The following is a 22,933-nucleotide window of genomic DNA, read 5'->3' as shown; positions in this document are numbered from 1 at the left end:
CCCACTTCACCCTCCCAGCAACTGATCATTGGATAATGGCGCTCTCAAGGCAGGGGAGAAATGGCTGCCTTTTGTGGAACAAGATAAGAGACTGTATCTTCCACTCCATTTACCCAGACAGTCTCCTGCCTCTTCAGACCCCAGAGGGGGAAGTCGGACTTTGTCTAAGCACCGCACTGACCTGCTTGTACTGGAGCATGAACTTAGAACTTCAACCCAGCAGAAGCTATGGGGAACAAGTCTTATCTCCAAACCAGGAGTGGAAAGTGGTAGGAATGAGAAATCTGGCTCCTGTTCCTGCATGGCTTTTAAATACTTTTTTTCCTGAAAAATAAAATAAAATAAAAGCAGGAGAAATTCTCGGCTGGGTGCATTCCCTGTATAAGTCAAGATGGTGCAGGGAGGAGTGCTTCCACTGTGAAGCATGTGCAGTAGGAGCCAAGATGGTGGCCATAGCTGCCTGTCTGTCTAGCCTGGGGAAAGGATTTGATTGGATAAGAGATACAGAATTCCTTTTCCTCCCCCCACCACAAAGATCTAGGAAATGGATAGGTTAGGTGAAAGATCCAGCACCAGCCCATGAAGATTGAGAAGTTTATTGGTTAGTTTGAAAGGAACCTGGAGCTTCCCAAGTGCCCTCACCAGGATACTGAGTAGGTATGTAAAAGTTGCAGGTTCAATCCCTAGTCAGGGCACATACAGGAACAGATCAGTGTTTCTCTCACTCTCTCAAATCAATCAGTAAATATTTTAAAACTTCCATTCCAGAAATAAAAACAAAGAGCTCACTCTCGAGCCTTTCTGTCTCTCACCCAGAAGCACTCTGGAGAAGCTCACTGTTGGGTAGATAAAATATATTATGCTCACTTTGTTAAAGATGGCGCTGCCCACATGGAAGCCTGTCACCCAGGTGATAGTATTAATTGCCCTTCTTGCTTGGGATGGGCATGATTGTATTAATGTTTGTTAGGGGAGGGCTTTCGTGCCAAAAGGTTTTAAAAGGAAGAGAGATCATGTTGTTCTGAGAGTTATTACTTGCTATGAGGAGCCTATGCTGTGAAAGAGCAGAGAAAGGCCACATAGAGGAGGCCAGGAGAAGCAGCCAAGATGGTGGAGTGCTGAGGGAGAAGCCAGTTTGTGCAGAGTTTGTGTAAAGAGAAGGAGATGGGAAACAGAGGTGAATAAGGCTGGTGAGGTAGAAACCTTTGATTCTAGGAAACTCAGATAAGTCAATAGCTTTGTGAGCACTAAATGAGTGGGTTTTGGAGCCCAGTGTGTGTTTTCACTTGCCTGCCTGGTTCAAGCTAGGATTAAAGGTAATGGCTCACCAGTTCCTGGCTCTGTTGTTTCATTACCGTCTGTCCGAATCCAGTGCGAACCTGCATGGGCCAGGTGGCTGTGATGGTGACTGTGGCTACTAGCTTTACATTTGGCGTAGTCTGTGGCAGGATTCAATACAGTTCGGTATGGAGCCAAAACACGTGTTCCTCAAAATTAGATTTCTTACATCTTCTATATCTTTACAGCTTTAGCTTTCAGGTGACAAATGCCTGATTTCTATGACTTTTTTATTTGCAGGCCTATGTGACTTTCATGTCTTAGGGAGAGGAAGGAGAGAGGTAGCCAGAGGGTCTGCCCTTGATAATCCCATCATTCACAATCCTATCACTCATTCTTCTTACTGGAGCTGCAGTTCATTTCAAGGAACTGATAGCCAGCAAGGTCGCCACCCATGGTTTGTTATTTTTCAAAGACTTCTGTCTGGACTTGTTCCCTCAGTCAAGACCACTGAGGTCACAGGCTGGAGTGTAAGACCCCAGACATTGCAGGACTCCCTCTCTTCTGCATTCTTCTGGTTTCTCCTCCTTCATTCCCCCCTTTGAGACCTCCAGAACTTTTAATTATACTGGAGTCTCACCTTATATATTTTTTAACAAACCTTTTATAACCTGTACAAACTTTCTACAACTTACACAAACCTTTAACTTTTATGAACTTTCTTTACTCTTTATATATGACTAGCTTTCACAATAACCTACTTTTTGAAGGTGTCCTTTTTCCAAGTAGCCCTATTGGACACGTGATCAATATTCACAGGTTATTCTACAGGGGTAGCTATAAGCACATATATACTTTTCATTTACCTTGTAGCTTCTATCCCAGCCAAGGGACCTACAACCCCTTTCTGTATGACTCATGGCAGCACATGCATCAAACCTTCAGGTGACTTGTCCTGGATTTTCTTTCTTTCTTTTTTTTTTTTTTTTTAATTTTTCTGAAGTTGGAAATGGGGAGGCAGTCAGACAGACTCCTGCATGTGCCCGACCGGGATCCACCCGGCATGCCCACCAGGGGGTGATGCTCTGCCCATCCGGGACACTGCTCCATTGCAACCAGAGGCAGAGGCCTCTGGTTCTAGCGCCTGAGGCAGAGGCCATGGAGCCATCCTCAGCGCCTGGGCCAACTTTGCTCCAATGGAGCCTTGGCTGCGGGAGGGAAAGAGAGGGACAGAGAGGAAGGAGAGGGGGAGGGGTGGAGAAGCAGATGGGTGCTTCTTCTGTGTGCCCTGGTCGGGAAATGAACCGGGACTCCTGCATGCCAGGCCGATGCTCCACCACTGAGCCAACCGGCCAGGGCTTGTCCTGGCTTTTCTTTGACTTTAGTTTCCCTTCCTTTCCAGAGTCCAATTATAAGGAGCCCCACAGCGAGGATCCTCAGGGTTCAGTAGAATGTGGACCAGCCAGCTTCCAGTTGTGGCTAGAGCAGGGCATGTTGTCCTTCTCAGGGTCAATTTACAAGAGTTGGTAGGGTTAATCTCTGCTGTCCATGAGGGTGCCTTGGCTGGGGCAGCAGGCTTCAGCTGGCTGTGGTGAATCCAGGGAGGTATGCCTTTTACCTTGGAAGCAGTGGGAGTGGTCAGGATCACAGTGTAGGATACTTTCCACCTGGCTCAGAATGGACCTGGATTCCAATCCTTGGCCCACACTGGATTTCCTGGAGAAAAAGAATTATACAGGGGCAAACAAATAAATCGAAGCCCTATCCAGTATCCACTTGGATATGGTACCAGCCACCTTGCCTGAGTTTCTAATTGTCTATGTAGTTCTGTTTCTCCTAATTCTCAGGGAGTCCCTGGCAAAATACGTAATACTGGGGGAGGCCTATTGTATAATAATACCTCATAAGGTGAGTACCCGGTGTTCTTGGAGTGGTGCACTGAATTTTAAGCAGAATTAAAGGTAAAGCTTGCATCCATTTAAGTCCTGTTTCCTGACAGAATTTGCTAAGCCCTAACTTCAGAGTCCTATTCATGCGCTCCACCTTCCCTGAGCTCTGAGGTCTGTATGCTGCATGAAGCTTCCAGGTGATGTCCAATGCTTGAGCTGTTCCATGTACTACCTTAACCACAAAGGCTGGACCATTGTCAGAGGCTACCTAAAGTGGCAGTCCAAACATTGGAATGACTTCTCTGAGTAGTGCCTTTTCAGTTCAAGTGGAATAGGCTTCTACCTATCCTGCCTTCTGGTGTCCTTGGCAGTGGATTACTGCTATCTGTTTTGGCTTCCAGACTGCTTCCAGCAGCTGAAGAATTTTTCCTGTATATTTTAGGTCCTTGCCCCTGGCTGTCAGGAGCCCTCTTTCCTTATATATGGCTTCATGGACTTTCAGAGTAAGAAAGGCAAAGCGGGAATCAGTAAAAATATTCACTTTATTCCTTTGCTGAGCTCTAGGGCACTAGTCAGAACAATTAGTTCTGCCTGCTGAGCAGAAGTTCCTTAGGGCAGAGGCCACGCCTACACAATCTCTGTTAAAGTCACTACTGCATACCCTGCTTGTCTTTCCCCTGGTGAGTTGACAGAGCTGCTTCTATCTACATACAGCTCCCAATCTGGGTCTCTTATGGGTTAAACTAACAGGCTGGCCAGGTGGCAGTTGTGCTGCTGCTCTCCCTCCTCTACTGGGAGCAGTGTCGCTGGGTTTAAAGTGGTACACACATGGCCCTGGCCGATTGGCTTAGTGGTAGAGGGTCAGTCAGTCAGTGTGTGGAAGTCCCGGGTTCAATTTCCAGTCAGGGCACACAGGAGGAGCGCCCATCTGCTTCTCCACCTTTCCCCCCTCCTTCTCTGTCTCTCTCTTCCCTTCATGCAGCCAGGGCTCCATTGGAGCAAAGTTGGCTTGGATGCTAAAGATGGCTCCATGGTGTTCGCCTTAGGCACTAGAATGGCTCCTGTCACAATGTAGTGATGCACCGGATGGGCAGAGCATCGCCCCCTGGTGGGCATGCCAGGTGGATCCCAGTCGGGCGAATGCAGGAGTCTGTCTGCCTCCTCACTTCTAACTTCGGAAAAATACAAAATAAATAAATAAATAAAGTGGTACACACCTCTATTGCCAGCCTTGGGTTTTTACAGAGTAAACCTTGTGTTTTTTGCTGAGATGGACTCCCAAGCATGGCTGCCAGCCCACAGCAACTCCATCCAACTGTCTGGAGAGGCAAGCCCCTGGCCCAGACTAAGACCCTTAGTCCTGGGTTAATAAACCCACTGCTGTCTTGTTCTTCTTTGAGATGTACAGCACAAAAGATTTCGCTAGGTTAGGAAGACCTAGTGCTGGGGCAACTTGTGATTTCCTTAAGAGCCTGAAAAGCACAGTCCTTTTCCAGCCCCCAGTCCAAGGGCTCTTTTTCTCCCCCCTTTGTGACTTCATAGAGGGGTTTGGCCAGTACTGCAAAGTTGGGGATCCACAAATGACAGAATCCTACTGCACCCAGGAACTCCTAACCTCCTTTCCCCCTGTTGGAGAATAAATCCCAAGTATTTTACTTTCCTTTGGCTGATCTGGGCCTTCTTCTTTGACACCTTGTATCCATTCTTCTCTAGATGGTGTAGAAGCTTGTCCATTCCTGGAGCACATCCTTGGAGAGTCTCGTGACCCAGCAACAGGTCATCCACCTACTGGAGGAGGACACGTCCAATGTCCTGTGCTGGACACTGCTGAAGGTCAAGAGCAAGGGCCTCCCCAAAGATGGCAGAGGAGTTCTTGAACCCTTGCAGGTGCCTCGTCCAAGTGTACTGTCCCTTTGCCCCTATAGCTGGGTCCTCCCACTGGAAGGCAAAGAGCTCCCGGCCTCCAGGAGCCAGTCTTATACTAAAGAAAGCAAAGCATCTTTCAAGTCCAAGCAAGTAAGTCAACCAGGAGACTCGAGCAGAGAGGTTAGGGGTTTGGTATTGTTCGGTGCAGTGTCACTGCTGCCTCATTTATTACTCTCAAGTCCTGTACTGCCTGATAATCATTAGTTCCCGGTTTTCTGATGGGGAGCAAAGGAGTATTCCACGGTGAATTTCACTGGATAATAGTGCCATGCTCCTTGAGTCTCTAAATGCACCTGATTCCTTCCAAGGCTTCCCTAGGAATCAGGTGTTGTCTTTGGCTAACAGGCAGAGCTCCAGGCTTTAACTCTATCCATACAGGCACCTAATTTATTGCCAGCCTGGGGGGGGGGGGGGATTATCTTCTGCCTACACCCCTGGCCTTTTCTAGGTTAGCCTCTGACTGGATGACTTTCCCGGCTTGGTAGCAAAAATTCTCTATTCCTCCTTTCTGGGGACAGTTATTGTTAAAGCAAGCCTAGGCTTAGGCACCTGCAAGTCCAGCTGGCCATCGTCAGCAACAGAGATAGTAGCCCTCAGTTTGCTTAGCAGATCACACCCCAGCAGGGGCACTAGACAGTCAGGCATGTACAAAACTCATGCATAACCTCATGACCTCCTATTGTACATTTGTGGGGCAGGCAGAATGCCTGTTCTGCCTGTTTTCCTGTGGTCCCTACAATGTCTACTCTACAGGTGGAGAGTGGTGCTACTGGCCGAGTCATCACCAAGTATTCAGCCCCTGTATCAGTCAGGAAGTCTATCTGTTGCCCCCCTACTATCATATGGGCCATAGACTCATCAGGGGCCCCAGAGTCTAGTCGCCCTCAGTTCAAGAGGGATTGCCCAGCTACATTGAACAGTGTGTCTTCCCCTTTGGAGGTGACTAGCAAGCATGCCTCCCCCTTGTCCCACCTAAAACAGTTATTTTTCCAATGACCAGTTTCCCAGCAGATAGCACACTGAGCACAGTGTAAGGGGCCCTGCCTGACTATCCATTTTTGGTGTGGTTTTTTTTCCTTTCTTGTCTTCTTCCCATTTTCAAACGGGGGAGGATTTCTTTGCCCTTGTACAGAAGGGCGGCAGCCATGAGCTGTCTTTTTCTTTGTTCGGCACTTATCTTCCTATCTGTTTGCAATGTCTTTGTTGGCATAAGTCTTGTGGGCTACTTCACTGTGTTTCTCACTCCTCTCAAAGGCATCTGCACTTAATGCACTGTCTTTGAGCACAGCCTCCCAGCTAGGAGGGAACGCCTGCACCTGTTCCAGCAGGGCAGTGAGAGGCGCCTCCCGCCCAGGCGAGTTTATGCTGGGGCTTGATAGACCTGGCAATGATGGGCCTGAGTCACTAGCCATCTCTGGGGTGGACAGGCAGCCTAGGGTAGAAGGGCTTGCCTTGCCAGTATGCCTGGTGGGGAAGACAAAGTTTCTGCTTCTTCTGGCTCACCAGGGGTTAAAATTTCTGGCACTGGTCTGCATCAGTGGCTCTCTGGGATTGGTGGAGTGCTTCCCTGCCTTTGCTATCAATACTTGGCCTCTAAGCCAAGGGGGAGGGTTTAAAACTAGTGTAAGCCAAGTGTCTATGTAGGAAAACCGATTAGGGTGGCCTGGATCTGTAGTGACTACCTGCTACACCTTCTCTTTCTATGCCTCTTCTCCAGCAAACACTACAAAATAATAGTTCCTCCCCAGCAGGAATGCAATCTGCAATTTGCAATCAATTGCCCTGCTCTGAGGGTAAGCACACATGCAGCTGCCTAGCACCATTTTTAACAATAAAAGTGAGCAAACTCAAAAAACACAAATTTTACAAACTCATTTGTCCAACAGTGGGCTATTCTAGTTCACACAAGGATCTCAGTTTCCCAGGAACATAGTAACCCTGTAATACCCTGAGAACCTTTTCTTAAAATTCTTGACCATCATGGCTAAAGGAGTGGGTTTCCCCTGTGAACCTCCTATACCTCCCACGACAGACAACAATTACACCACACTACACAAAGGAATGGGGGGAGGGTAGGTGTATAGCCAGTAACCGCAGCTGCCATCACAGCCGCCTGGCCAACGCAGGTTCAGGTTTGATTTGGACCGACAGTAGTGAAATAACAGAGTCAAGAACTGGTGGGCCATTACCTTTAATCCTAGCTCACACCCAGCTGGTGAGAAAATACAGTGGGAAAACACGTCCCTTTCCATTCAGGGCTCCCAAAGCCACTGACATATCTGAGTATTCTAAAATCAAAGGCCTCACCAACCTTATTCACCTCTGTTCCCCAACTCCTTCTCTCTGCACCAACTCTGCATAAACTGGCTTCTCTTTTAGCACTCTGCCATCTTGGCTACCTCTCCTCTGCAATGATGATGGCAGGATCTGAGAGTGAGAGCCCCCAGTCTGCCTTATTTTATAGTGTAGAAATTAAAGCCTTTAAGCCAGTGGTTCTCAAAGTGTGCGCCAGGGCACACTGGTGTACCCTAGAACATTTCCAGGTGCTCCCTATGGTATTCCAGAGAAATGTGTGCCTGTTGGGGACCAAAAAACCAACCAGTTTTTTGGAGTTTAAATTTTGGGGGGACAGAGGTGTGGGGAATTGGCTGTAAGCTGACAGTCTGCCCAACCCCCCATCTCACTTGCCTGATTAGGTTGCAAAAGGCTGTTAAGCTGTGGTGCTGGATTGTTTACACTACCCCCCATGTTCCCTGGAAAGACTGGAGGCAAGTTTCTTCTATCCTTTGTTTGGTGTAATGTTAAGATGATATGTATGGTGGGGTTTTGGATTGATGATTAAACATAAGGAATTGTCTCTTGAAGCCTTTTGGATTTCTATAAGAATATGTGGCGGCCCTGGCTGGTTGGCTCAGCAGGAGAGCGTCGGCCTGGCGTGCGGGGGACCCGGGTTCAATTCCCGGCCAGGGCACATAAGAGAAGCGCCCATTTGCTTCTCCACCCCCCCTCCTTCCTCTCTGTCTCTCTCTTCCCCTCCCGCAGCCAAGGCTCCATTGGAGCAAAGATGGCCCGGGCACTGGGGATGGCTCCTTGGCCTCTGCCCCAGGCGCTAGAGTGGCTCTGTTTGCGGCAGAGTGACGCCCCGGAGGGGCAGAGCATCGCCCCCTAGTGGGCAGAGCATCGCCCCTGGTGGGCATGCCAGGTGGATCCCGGTCGGGCACATGCGGGAGTCTGTCTGACTGTCTCTCCCCGTTTCCAGCTTCAGAAAAATAAAAAAAATAAAAAAAAAAATAAAAAGAATATGTGGCAATATCTAAAAAAGTTTTGAACATTTTACTATAATTTTCAACATCCTACTTATGTAAATTAGAATTCTCTACCCTCAACACAATTAAGAGTAAAAGGAGAGGAATTCTTCAATGTTTTGACAAGGAAATGAGAGTCTGCCTTTAAATATATGCCCAAACATTGAAGAAATTGCTAGGACACATCAGGCTCATGTTTCTCATAAACACAGGAATGAAAAAACTTAACACATTCGTGCCAAGACCTGCCAAATTTACTAAATCTTACTAAGAATGTATCTATATATATAAAAAGATAACTTTTTTGTCATTTATTTTTTAACCCCTCTTTTTTTTTCAAAAACAAAAAAATGAATATTTATTAAATAGTGAATGCATCATATGACATATTTAGTTTGATTATCAAACCAATGAGGAGGGTACTAATATAATTGTATTTTATAGTTAACCAATAGTTAACATAGAATGTCAATTTTATACAGTTAATATGTACAGGCAAACCAGAATCTCTAACACCAAAGATTTTTTAACACCTACAATACACTTCCCTGCTGAAATTAAAGTGAATAGAACATATATTTCAAACCAAGGTTATTATCCAGAACTCCAGGGATCAAAGAAATAACTTTTTTATTTCTCACATTGACTGTTGATATGGATTTTTAACCTTTGTTGTTGTTGTTGTTGTTTTATGAGAGACAGAGACAGAGGGAGGGATAGACAGAAAGAGACAGTTGGGAAGGGAGAGAGATGAGAAGCATCAATTCTTTGTTGCAGCTCCTTAGTTGTTCATTGATTGTTTTCTCATATGTGTCTTAACAGGGGGCTACAGCAGAGCAAGTGACCCTTGCTCAAGCCAGTGACCTTGGGCTTCAAGCCATCAACCTTTGGGCTCAAGTCAGTAACCATATGGTCATGTCTATGATCCCACACTCAAGCCAGTGACCTTGTGCTCAAGCCAGATGAGCCCATGCTCAAGCTGGCAACCTTGAGAATTTGAACCTTGGTCTCTGAGTCCCAGTCCGACGTTCTATCCACCGTACCACTGCCTGGTCAGGCTTAACTTACTTTTTAATAAATTACATAATACTCGTGTTGCTATTCTAAAAGTTATCCAAATCATATTATTCTTTCTTAAAATTATTTAATAGTTCCACATTATTTGTAGAAACCTGGGTTTCTGTTCAAGCATAACCCTTGTCATGAGAATTTGAGAATATATCTTTATCTCTCTGCCTTTTATACAGGTCCCTGACCTATAAAATGCAGATACTATAATGTTACCTACATTAATTAGTGTTATTTTGATAAATAAATATAGCACTGAGTATAACTTGCACAGTTAAAAAATCAAGTAGTGTAGAAAATCTAGTTTAAATTTTACAAAATGTGGGGGTAAAAATATAAATATTTTGAAGATAAATCAAAATTGTGTTTATTTAGCTGAGTACCACTAGACACAATTTATTTGTATTTTCTATCTTTTCTCCCCTTCCTCAAAATAAAAATTAAATAGAAAAGCTTATTCATAGCTTCCTTTTTTGTGTGTGCACACATATATGTATATGTGTGTATGTTATGAAGAAACAGATGAAAATCCTAACACTCAAAAGTTTAAAAATATTCAAGTGAACACCTCAAAGACTTTTTTCTTGGTCTTTCTTTCTTTTTTTTTTGACCAGAGTATCAGGCTTTATTATTTTTTTAATTAATTTTAATGGGGTGACATTGATAAATCAGGGTACATATGTTCAGAGAAAACATCCCTAGGTTATTTTGACATTTGATTATGCTGCATTCCCATCACCCAAAGTCCAATTGTCTTCCGTCTCCTTCTAACTGGTTTTCTTTGAGCCCCTCCCCTCCCCCAAACCCCTCCCTCTCCTCCCCCCTCACCCCGTAACCCCCACACTCTTGTCCATGTCTCTGAGTCTCATTTTTATGTCCCACCTCTGTATGGAATCATACAGTTCTTAGTTTTTTCTGATTTACTTATTTCGCTCAGTATAATCTTATCAAGGTCCATCCATGTTGTTGTAAACGATCCAATGTCATCATTTTTTATGGCTGAGTAGTATTTCATAGTATATATGTACCAAAGCTTTTTAATCCACTTGTCCACTGATGGACACTTGGGCTGTTTCCAGATCTTCGCTATTGTGAACAATGCTGCCACAAACATGGGGGTGCATTTCTTCTTTTCAAACAGTGCTATGGTGTTCTTGGGGTATATTTCTAAAAGTAGTATAGCTGGGTCAAAAGGCAGTTTGATTTTTAATTTCTTGAGAAATCTCCATACTGTTTTCCACAGTGGCTGCACCAGTCTGCATTCCCACCAGCAGTGCAGGAGTGTTCCCTTTTCTCCACATCCTCACCAGCACTTATTCTGTGTTGTTTTGTTGATGAGCGCCATTCTGACTGGTTGAGGTGATATCTCATTGTGGTTTTACTTTGCATTTCTCTAATAATTAGTGATGTTGAGCATTTTTTCATATGCCTATTGGCCAAAACCCCTCTTTTTAATGAATTCTAAAAAGCATAACTCAAAAAATTAATATAAAAATGTTTTTTAATGTCAGAATAAATTTAATTTTGTCGTATTTATTTCACTTTACCATAAAAGCACGCTTGGACTTCATATTTTTTTCTTTAATATTTGACTTAATTATTATAATATATTTCTCAGAAATTTGTATATAGTGTGCCTACAATTATTTGTAGGATTTTAAATGTGCCCCAACTTCAAAATGTTTGAGAACCAGTGCTTTAAGCCAATATACAAATAAGGAAGTCTCTGATACAAAGCCACTTATCCCAGGCTTAAATGGGATTCTTCATAAGAGTGCACCATCCCACATGATTCAACATTCAAGGGTGTGGGGAAAAGCTTAGTTTTGAGAAGATCTTAGTATTAGAAGGATATTGAAAAGATCTTAGTATTAAAAGGGTGGGAAAGGTTTAGTCTTAAAACAAAGCCTTAGGCTATAAAGACCTTGCAAGCTTACAGCCTGTCTCCAACACCCAATGCAAAGTATAAGCGAGCAAACATATACAACATATTTGAAAACTTATTTGACCAACAGTAGGTGTTGGGCAGATAAAATATATTATGCTCACTTTGTTAAAGATGGCACTGCCCATGTGGAAGCCATTGTCCAGGTGATATTAATGTGTGTTGGGGGCGGGCTGTGGGCAGGCAGAATCCTTGTAGCCTGGGGCTTGGTTTTAGGACTAAGCCTTTCCCACCCTTTTCGATGTGGGGTGGTGCAATCCCATTATGCGTCAGATAAGTGACTTTGTATTGAGACTTCCTTATTTTGTATATTGGATTAAAGGTTTTGATTTCTACACTATAAAATAGGGGCAGAACAGGAGCTTGCTCTTAGTTCCTGAGATTAGCATTAGTGAGGAGAGAGCAGAGAGGAGAGCAGAGAGGGGCCAGGTGGAGGAGGCCAGGAGAAGCAGCCAAGATGGTGGAGTGTTGAGTGAGAAGCCAGTTTTTGTGGGAGAAAGAAGGAGATGGGGAACAGAGGTGAATAAAGTCTGGTGAGCTAGAAACCTTTGATTCTAGGAAACTTGGATAAGTCAGTAGCTTTGTGAGTACTGAATGTGAGTGGGTTTTGGAGCCCAGTGTGTGTTTTTACTTGCTTGCCGGGTGCAAGCTAGGATTAAAGATGATGGCCCATCAGTTTTTGGCTCCGTTGTGTCTTTACCAACTGTCCGAATCCAATGTGAACCTGCATGGGCCAGGCGGCTGTGATGGTGGCCGTGGATACTGGCCTCACAGTAGAGAAAATTTGGAGTGGACCCAACACTCACTTTGGCCCTGTGTGAGTGTTGGGCAGATAAAATATATTATGCTCATTTTGTTAAAGATGACGCTGCCCACATGAGGCCATCACCCAGGTGATATTAATGTGTGTTGGGGATCGTTGTAGCCTGAGGCTTGGTTTTGGCATTAAGCCTTTCCCACCCTTTTTGATGTGGGGCGGTATAATCCAATTATGCCTCAGAGACGTGACTTCATATTAGAGACTTCCCTATTTTGTATATCGGATTAAAGGTTGTGAAGCTACAGTATAAAATAGGGGCAGAACGGGAGCTTGCTCTCTTGGTTCCTGGGATGATTAGCATGAGAGAGCAGAGGGAGCAGAGCAGAGAGCAGCGGAAAGAGGCCATGTGGCCAGGAGAAGCAGCCAAGATGGCGGAGTGCTGAGTGAGATGCCAGTTTGTGTAGAGTTTGTGTAGAGAGAAAGAAGGAGATGGGGAACTGAGGAGAATAAGGCTGGTGAGCTAGAAACCTTTGATTCTAGGAAACACAGATAAATCAGTGGCTTTGTGAGCACTGAATGTGAGTGGGTTTTGGAGCCCAGTGTGTGTTTTTACTTGCCCACCGGGTGCAAGCTAAAATTAAAGACTATGGCCCATCAGTTTGTGGCTCCGTTGTTTCTTTACCGACTGTCCGAATCCAATGCGAACCCGCATAGGCCAGAAGGCTGCTGTGATAGTGGCCCTGGCCGTGGCTGCTGGCTTTACATTTGGTGTAGTCTGTGGCAGGATTCAATACAGATCAGCAAGGAACCTTTGAGTGGTGGAGTAGAGGACTGGCTAGTGTTAGGGTTCCCCATGGCTGTCCTTTTGGGGATCGTAGGCTGGCTGACTTTTACAGCCATGTGTGAGGAAACAGAGCTCTGTGGAAGATGCTGCCCGGGACCTGCAAACCGAGCAGTGGAAGGAGCTGGAGCAAACGCGGGAGAAAGAGATTGCTGACCCTGGAGCTGGAGGAAGCGCTGGAGGAGGAGGTTGACCAGGTTTGTGAGATTCGCCTGGAAATGGAGCAGCTGCTGGAGGAGGATTCACAGGTTCGTGAGTTGCAGATTGCCCTGGATGTTGTGGAGAGCCAGCAGCGGCAGGAGGTCGGGGCTGAGGCTGAGGCTGAAGCTGAAGCTGAGATGGGGTCCAAAGCTGCAAGGTCTGTGGAGCAGAAGGCTGCGGCAGCCCAGGACTCGAGCCCTGCAGTGGGAGCTGGTGTTTTCAGTTCCTCTTTGGAAGATGAGGAGAATCAAGCTGGAATTGTGATCTACAGTCTCCAGAAGATGGAAGCCCAGCTGGAAGGAGCAGCTACTACAGCCCTGGTAGGTCTGCGATTTTGGGACATAGGGCTGGACAAGCTTGCCGAAGCAGAGATGGAAATGCTGACTGCCGTTGCCACGTGCTCCTTTTTGGGACAGTGTAAGACCTGCCAGGACGGCAGGGATGAGAGGGGTGGCTGATGCCCCATATGCGTGGACTGATTTCCCGGACTACGACTGGAGTGGGCATTGGCTCCTTTGTTGGATGGACTTATGGATTACGGATTTTGGACAATGTGAAATACCCTGATGGGGGTGGGGGGTGGCTTTGCTGGAGGCCCTTCCCCTGCCCCGGGAATCTTTTCCCGTGGCTAGAAAGAAGGCCGAGGACATTTTGCGCTTTGGGCAAAGTGCTCAGAGACTGGTGAAGTGTACCTTTGTGATTGTTGAAACTGTATGATTTGTCATGTTGTAATTTGTGTAATGTGCCTAATTTCCTTGCACGGGGGTGCTGGTGATGTAAATTGTGGGTAGTAAAGTGAGCATAGGGGTGGATTGTTGGGCAGATAAAATATATTATGCTCACTTTGTTAAAGATGACGCTGCCCACGTGAGGCCATCACCCAGGTGATATTAATGTGTGTTGGGGATCATTGTAGCCTAGGGCTTGGTTTTGGCATTAAGCCTTTCCCACCCTTTTTGATGTGGGGCGGTACAATCCAATCATGCCTCAGAGAAGTGACTTTGTATTAGAGACTTCCCTATTTTGTATATCGGATTAAAGGTTGTGAAGCTACAGTATAAAATAGGGGCAGAACGGGAGCTTGCTCTCTTGGTTCCTGGGATGATTAGCATGAGAGAGCAGAGGGAGCAGAGCAGAGAGCAGCGGAAAGAGGCCATGTGGCCAGGAGAAGCAGCCAAGATGGCGGAGTGCTGAGTGAGATGCCAGTTTGTGTAGAGTTTGTGTAGAGAGAAGGAAGGAGATGGGAAACTGAGGAGAATAAGGCTGGTGAGCTAGAAACCTTTGATTCTAGGAAACTCAGATAAGTCAGTGGCTTTGTGAGCACTGAATGTGAGTGGGTTTTGGAGCCCAGTGTGTGTTTTTACTTGCCCGCTGGGTGCAAGCTAGAATTAAAGACTATGGCCCATCAGTTTGTGGCTCCGTTGTTTCTTTACCGACTGTCCGAATCCAATGCGAACCTGCATGGGCCAGGAGGCTGCTGTGATGGTGGCCCTGGCTGCTGGCTTTACAGTGAGAGAGTCAGAACCCTCTCCTGTTGTCCATCTCGTTCACTCCACACTCATTCTCTTTCACACAACCTCTCGCACACCAGTGAAGAGTGACGAGTCACCACTCCTAACCTAAACCTGTAGGGCCCATTCCTCACAACCTGTGGAGGGCAACACAGTCACCACTCCCATGGGGACCGCTCCCCACAACTGTAGAGAGTGCACAGTTGCCGCTCCTAACCTATGCAGGGCAAACAGGCCTCTCTTCTGGCTAGTGAGGCAGGACCCCAGCTAGCTCCCCTTGCCTGGTTTTCTTACCGTGGCTCTGACAGAGTGGCGTTCCTTTGTTGTCTGGTCCTTGCTGGGATTGGCGAAGAGGATTCCCCCCTCTGTCTTGCAGAGGTGTCCACACAGGGAAATTCCCAGTGTACGTTCAGCAGGCACGTCTGCAGGGCAGCTTGGGGGCTCCCCAACAGGGTGCTTGAAGTCCGCCAATTGCGTGCATCTTTCCTCCTCACTTCTCGGCCAATGTACCATATGTTGCAGGAATCAAAGGAGGACAAAAACACCCAGACAAGTTGATGAAGGTAGTAGGATTTATTCAGCTGGTGGAGCAGAGTGACCCCAACAGAGGCAACCAAAATACGTGCTCCCCGAAGATTTCTTACATCTTATATACCTTTACAGCTTTAGCTTTCACATGACAAATGCCTGATTTCTATTACTTCTTTGTTCACAGGCCTACCTGCCTTTCATGTCTTAGGGAGAGGAAGGAGAGAGGTAGCCAGAGGGTCTGCCCTTAATAAACCCATCAGTCATAATCCTACCACTCATTCTTCTTACTGGAGCTGCAATTCATTTCAAGGAACTGAGACCAGCAAGGTCCACACCCATGGTTTGTTATCTTTCAAACATTTCTGTCTGGTCTTGTTCCCTCAGTCAAGAACACTGAGGTCACAGGCTGGAGTGTAAGGCCCCAGACATTGCAGGTCCCCTCTCCTCTGCATTCTTCTGGTTTCTTCTTCAATTCAGCTTGATGCCTCTCTGCCTTCAGCCATTGGTGACCTCATTTGTCAATGGCTACTATCTTCCTCTTTTGAGTTATGATGGACTTAATATTTTCTTTAATTTTCTACACTTTTGCAACCTTGAATACATTCACTTAAAAAGGAAACTGCATATGGATGTCATAACTGGAAAACCCTTTTTGTTCCCCTGAGACTCCATAAACTTAAAAATGACAAATACAAGAAACATAAAACCATGGACTCTAGCACGATCAACCGCAGGGCCACTAAGATGTTAAGACACATTAGCACCCAGCAGAGACTTTCTCCTGGACCCTGGGGACCAGGCCTCCTGCCCATGGGTCTCTGCTGAGCTGCCTCAGCGTCCCCCTCTGTAAAGGAGAACCAGAGCCGCACCTGCCTCAGGCGTTTTGCAGAGTCAATGCATTAAAATAGACACAGCACCTAGAGTCAGGCCTGGCTCACATTAAGTGCTTGATGAATAATAGTGTATTTTCAAAATTACTAGATGGTCCCAGAGACGACCAGTCATGTGACCTATTCAAAAAGGAGCCTGACCAGGCAGTGGCACAGTGGATAGGGTGTTGGACTGGGATGTGTCTCCAACTTGAGCGTGGGCTCATCTAGTTTGAGCAAGGCTCACCAGCTTGAGCCCAGGGTTGCTGGCTCGAGCAAGAGGTCACTCGGTCTGCTATAGCCCCCGCCCCCTGTCAAGGCATATATGAGAAATCAATCAATGAACAACTAAGGAACCGCAATGAAGAATTGATGTTTCTCGTCTTTCTCACTTCTTGTCTGTCTCGTCTTTCTCACTTCTTGTCTGTCTGTCCCTCTCTGTCCCTCTCTCTGACTCTCCCAGTCTGTGCCATAAAAATAAATGAATTAAAAAAAAAACACAAAAAGGAAACAACCCTCCTATCATGTGATTCTCTGTTGATTAACGTGGTGCCCATGATCCCCTGAAGTGTAAGTTTCCCACCAGGGGAAACGCTGGCCCAGAAGTCCCTCTCTAGCATTATGGCCCCTTGGTGTCTGAACTTTCTCTTCTTGGTCCTGCCTGGCATTCGTGAAGGACACCTCCACGCTCATCCAGCTCCTATTTGGATGCTGGACTCCCTGTGCCTCAGTTTCCTTTTCTGAAAACCATGGGGATGGGGGATACTGCTAGCACAGGGGCTACCCTTGGAGACTAGGGCAGTCAAGGCAATGAGCACAAGGGGTCCCCAACGTGGAAGCCCCAAGCTAATTCTGAAGTGGTTCCTCTCCAACCTAAACAGCCCTGTAGGGCCAGGGGCTGCCACTGTCATGGCTATGCAGGTTCTCATTGGATTCAGACAGATGATAAAGGAACAGTGGAGCCAGAAAATGGTGGGCCATTCTGTTTATTAAAGTCTCATAACAGCAGACGAGCAAACAGGCAGGGAAGACCACTCCCCTTTCTCCCATCTCAGGACCCCACCAGGCTCAGCAGTCCCCAGCCAAACAGGCTGGGTGGAAATCAGGGCTCCCAAACCCAGACTCTGTCTCTGGTTCCACAACCTGTACTCATTCTCCGGACTCACCCTCTGGACTCTCTCTCTCTCTCACTGCACTCTCTGCAAAACAGACTGGGAGGGGGGGACCCCTTCTCCAGCAAAAAATAGCAAACAATTGCCCCTCCTGAGCAGGAAGGTAATCTGCAATTTGCAATCTGCTGCTCTGAGGGCAAGCACCCACAGCCTTCCACAGACTACACACACAGGGCGCTTCTCAGGCCAATGCAAAATATAAGGGAGCAAACCTAAACACTTGTTTCACATTTGTTTGCCCAACAAGCTCCCTGGGGAAGACTTCCCTACTCCTGCCCTTGTTGCCCCACTTTCCCCTGGGATAAGTGTCCGTGAGCACACAGGAGTCAGAGTGTTTATCAGATGCTCAAATGGTGAAACTGCTAGCAAAGGATCTGACCTCATAGTGTGCATGTGTGTGTGTGTGTGTGTGTGTGTGTGTGTGTGTGTACATGCAGGGCCCCTGGGTCTGTGTTTTTACTTCACTTTCCTGTTGGTTTCCAGCTGCCCCACCAGTTCCGCGGTGTGGGGGTGCTGGGGCAGTGGCTCCCCCCCCACACACACACTTACAGTGTGTGTGGAGGCCACTAGACAACACACAGCTGCCCAGCCTGGGGACACGGGACCACCCTGCCCCAAACCCTGCCAGCAACTCGGGCCATGGGAGGTCCCCGCCTCAGCGTCTCCCTGGTCCTACATGGTGAGTATTGTGGGGCCCCACTGGGAGGGGCAAGGGAGCCTCTGGCAGCACCCCTTGGTGCCTCTGCTTCCTCATCCCTCCCCCCTCCATGTGTGGAGAAATAGGAGGCACAGCTGGCAGCTCTGACAAGGAGGAAACCACATGGTTAGGCGAGTGCCGCAGCACTTGGGGAGAGCAGCTGGCAGTGCCGGAACCCCCACGGGGCAGGAACCTCTGGATGCCCTAAGAGCTTGTTCCCTCCCCGCCTTGGAGGGATCTCTAAGCTCCCTGCTGATCACTTTGGAAGCTGCTTCCTAAGGAGAGAAACTCAAGCGCAAGGGGTGGGAGTGGGGTGTGACATGGCAGGGGAGTGAGTTCTGTGACTCCCTCAGGAAGTCACTCTTAACAGATGGCATAGAGGGGTGCTAGGGAGCTAAGGACAGAAGCCCTTCCACTTTAGAGTGACTCCAGTGTATCTCTCATTGTCCCAGTAGCAGGGGAGGCCCAGAGACCCCCATTCTAGCTCCCTCAGACCTGGCTGAGACTCAGCTGTGGGTGGAAGAAATTTGCCGCTGTGAGTCTGAACTTGAGTTTTGCTGTGACTTCCCCCATGCCTCCCTTCCCGCCCCACCCAGGGTAGCTCTAATGGTCATCAGGGCAGCTTGTTGCCTAGGGAACCAAGCAACAAAGAGAGTTAAAAATGACTCTTGGGGTGTGTAAGGCCAGTGAATGCCATGGCCATGCTGTTTACCATTGAATTTAGGCAGATGGTAAAAGAACTGTGAAGTCAGAAAATGATGGGCCATTCCATTTATTAAAATCTTGTAATGGTAGACAAGCAAACAGGCAAGAAAAACCACTTCCCTTTCTCTCAGGGCTCCTGTAAAGACACTAACCACGGCCACCGTCACAGCTGCCTGGCCCATGCAGGTTCAAGTTTGATTCGCACAGACAGTAATGAAACAACGGAGCCAAGAACTGGTGGGCCATTAGCTTTAATCCTAGCTTGCACCTGGAGGGCAAGAAATAAACACAGTGGGAAAACACTTCCCTTTCCATTCAAGGCTCTCAAAGCCACTGACTTATCCGAGTTTCCTAGAAGAAAAGTGTAAGGCCAGGAGCCGCCATCGTGGCCATTCACATGCAGGTTCCCATTGGATTCGGGCAGACGGTAAAGAAATGGAGTAGGAGTATGGTGGGCCATTCTGTTTATTGATGTCTCACCAAGACAGGCAAGCCACAAGAGAAGACAAGGAAAAAGCAGAAAAACTGCTTTTCCCATGAAGGGTATGGGATCAGGAGGATCCTGCAATGGTGATAGCAGGAACCAAGAGAGAGCAAGCTCCTGGTCTGCCCCACTTTATAGTACAGAAATCAAAACCTTTAAGCCAATATACAAACAAGGTAGTCTGTGATACAAAGTCACTTATCTGAGGCATTAATGGGATTCCTCATGAGAATGCACCACCCCACATCATCAGTCAGTCAAGGGTGTGGGGAAAAGCTTAGCCTTAAAACTAAGCCTTAGGCTACAACGACCCAGCCTGCTTACAGCCTGTCTTCCAAACCCAATAAAAACTATAAGTGAGCAAACATATATATCATAGTTACAAACTTATTTGACCAACAGCCCCCAATCCCCAACTCAGTCACAGGTTCTACAACCCGGACTCCTCTAGAGTTACCTGGACTCACAGGCCCCCACCAGCTTCAGCAGGGCTCCCAAGACCCTCAGCACTCTCTTTCTCTCTTTTTCTGGACTCTCCAGCAAAACAGGCTGGGCAGAAATACCCCTCTGGCAATAGCAAACAATTCTATTGCCATTGAAGGGAAGCAATCCACAATTTGCAATCTACTGCCCTGAGGACAAGCACCCACAACCTTCCACAGACTATACTCCCATGGCGCTGCCAGTGCCAATGCAAAATACAAGTGAGCAAACCTAACTCACTTGTTTTGTTATAAAGTACTGCACCCCAGATTCTGAAAGGCACCATACCTCACTTCATCTAGTCCACATAGAGACACTGTAAAGCCAGTGGCCACAGCCAGGGCCACTATCACAGCAGCCCAGCCCATACAGGTTCTCATTGGATTCGAACAGTCGGTAAAGAAACGGTGCCAAAAAATGGTGGGCCATAGTCTTTAATCCTAGCTTGCACCCAGCAGGCAAGCAAAAATCACACCCTGGACTCCAAAACCCACTCACATTCAGTGCTCACAAAGCTGCTGACTCATCCGAGTTTTCTAGAATCAAAGGTTTCTAGCTCACCAGACTTTATTCACCTCTGTTCCCCATCTCCTTCCTTCTCTCTGCACAAACTCTGCACTAACTGACTTCTCACTCAACACTCCGCCATCTTGGCTGCTTTTCTGGCCTCCTCCACGTGGCCTTTCTCTGCTCTCTGCTGTGATCTCTCTGCTCTCTCATGCTAATCATCCCAGGAACCAAGAGAGTAAGCTCCTATTCTGCCCCTATTTTATACTGTAGAAATCCAAACCTTTAATCCAATATACAAAGTAGGGAAGTCTCTAATACAGTCACTTATCTGGGGCATGATGGGATTGCACCACCCCACATCAAAAAGGGTGGGACAGGCTTAATCCCAAAACCAAGCCCCAGGCTACAAAGATCCTGCCTGCCCACAGAGACACACTTAATATCACCTGGTGTAAAGCCAGTATCCAGGGCCAGGGCCACCATCACAGCAGCCTGGCCCATGCAAGTTCGCATTGGATTCGGACAGTCGGTAAAGAAACAACGGAGCCAAAAGCTGGTGGGCCATAGTCTTTAATCCTAGCTTGCACCCGGCGGGCAAGTAAAAACACACTCTGGGCTCCAAAACCCAATCACATTCAGTGCTCACAAAGCCACTGACTTATCCGAGTTTCCTAGAATCAAAGGTTTCTAGCTCACCAGCCTTATTCTCCTCAGTTCCCCATCTCCTTCCTTATCCCAGATACAAACTCTACACAAACTGGCATCTCACTCAGCACTTCGCCATCTTGGCTGCTTCTCCTGGCCACATGGCCTCTTTCTGCAGTCCTCTAATGATAATTTCAGGAACCAAGAGCGCAAACTCTCGTTCCGTCCCCATTTTATAGTGTAGAAATCCAAACCCTTAATCCAATATACAAAATAGGGAAGTCTCTAATACAAAGTCACTTTCTGAGGCATGATTGGATTGTACCAACCCACATCAAAAAAGGGTGGGAAAGGCTTAATCCTAAAACCAAGCCCCAGGCTACAACGATCCTGCCTGCCCCCAACACACATTAATATCACCTGGGCAATGGCCTCCAAGTGGGCAACGCCATCTTTAACAAAGTGAGCATAATACATTTTATCTCCCCAACACCTGGACAATGGCCTCCACGTGGGCAGTGCCATCTTTAACAAAGTGAGCATAATATATTTTATCTGCCCAACAGACACCCAGTCCAGATAAATTTTGAAGAGTTTTATTAAAGGAGAAAATTTAAAATATGCCAGCTGCATATGGCTGACACGGGGCATCTGCAAGCCCAAATCCTGCAGTCCCCAAAATAGTTCAGGGGCTGCTTATATACCCTTGATCACATGCGGCAGAGGATAGAATGACATTATGGCACAAACATTAACAAGATTATAACATTTGTCTAGGGGATACACAGAAACATTAAGACTTTCAAGGTACCACAATCAAAGATATTTACAAATCTTTCAGGGTTCATCTTCCCTCACTAGCCTAGAGGTACTTTACTCTTTAGATTCTAGGAAAGAAAGGAACTACAATCAATGCAAGGTGGTATGTAAATTATGCCTCCTATTGAAAGAGACGTTTCTCAGTTAACCTTAATCCTTCCAGAGAATTTAAAATCAAATGACCCTAGTCATCCTTGTAAGTCAGGAGAATTCTACATTCCTCTCCCTCCCCTCCCAAAGGAGGGACAGGACAGGAAAGCCTGACCTTTCCTCCCAGAATATCAATATTAATTTGCAGCTTTTTGGTACCTTACAACAGTTTCATACTTGAAACACATTTGTTTGCCCAACAGGGTGCCAAACAGAGCTCCCCCAGGCCACAGGGATGGAGCGCTCTGTCCTGCCCAGGGCCACAGGCATGAGTTTTATAGTTTTATTCAGGTGTCATTACATAGCATATAATTCACCTGTTGCATGCATACAATTAGATGATTGTTAGTAAATTTACCGAGTCTGTGTGGAACACACCTGAAGGGGAAGGTGACCAATCACAGAGCCCTGATCCAAACTTGCCACATCTGTAAAAGGGGGCAGGAAAAGACTGGCCTCCACTTTACAGGGTTGCACTTGATTCGGACAGACAGTAATGAAACAACAGAGACACGAACTAGTGGGCCATTGTCTTTAATCCTAGCTTGCACTGGTGGGCAAGTAAAAACACTAATTGGGCTCCAAAACCCAATCATTCAGTGCTCACAAAGCTACTGACTTATCCAAGTTTCCTAGAATCAAAGGTTTCTAGCTCACCAGCCTTATTCACCTCTGTTCCCCATCTCCTTCTCTCTGCACATACTCTGCACAAACTGGCTTCTTCTTCAACACTCTGCCATCTTGGCTGCTTCTCCTCTCCTCCTCATGGCCTCTCTCTGCTCTCCTCTCTGCTCTCTCATCTAATGCTAATCTCAGGAACTGAGAAAGAGCAAGCTCCCAGTCTTCCCCACTTTATAGTGTAAAAATCCAAACCTTTAATCCAATATACAAATAGAGAAGTCTCTAATACAAAGTCACTTATCTGAGGCATGATGGGATTCCTCATGAGAGTGCACTACCCTACATCAAAAAGGGTGGGAAAGGCTTAGTCTTAAAACTAAGCCTTAGGCTATAAGAATCCTGCCTATTTACAGCCTGTCCCCCCACATTCAATGCAAACTATAAGCGAGCAAACATATATATCATATTTACAAACTTATCTGACCAACAAGTATTTATTAATTTCTTATTGTTATTACCGTAT

At 46.7% G+C, this 22,933-nt stretch overlaps 1 protein-coding gene across 1 annotated transcript in view; it reads left to right on the top strand.

Moving 5' to 3' along the window:
* The first annotated feature begins 17,850 nt into the window (after positions 1–17,850).
* LOC136379563 (adhesion G protein-coupled receptor E2-like) overlaps positions 17,851–22,933 on the top strand; it is a 54,820-nt gene continuing 49,737 nt past the window's right edge. The window contains 1 exon segment of the mRNA XM_066346931.1: positions 17,851–17,975. Coding sequence (XP_066203028.1) covers positions 17,936–17,975 — 40 coding nt within the window. The 5' untranslated portion in view covers positions 17,851–17,935.

Source organism: Saccopteryx leptura, chromosome 1, assembly GCF_036850995.1.
Source record: "Saccopteryx leptura isolate mSacLep1 chromosome 1, mSacLep1_pri_phased_curated, whole genome shotgun sequence".
Classification (NCBI taxonomy): Eukaryota; Metazoa; Chordata; class Mammalia; order Chiroptera; family Emballonuridae; genus Saccopteryx; species Saccopteryx leptura.
This window is presented reverse-complemented; position numbering and strand designations above follow the sequence as displayed.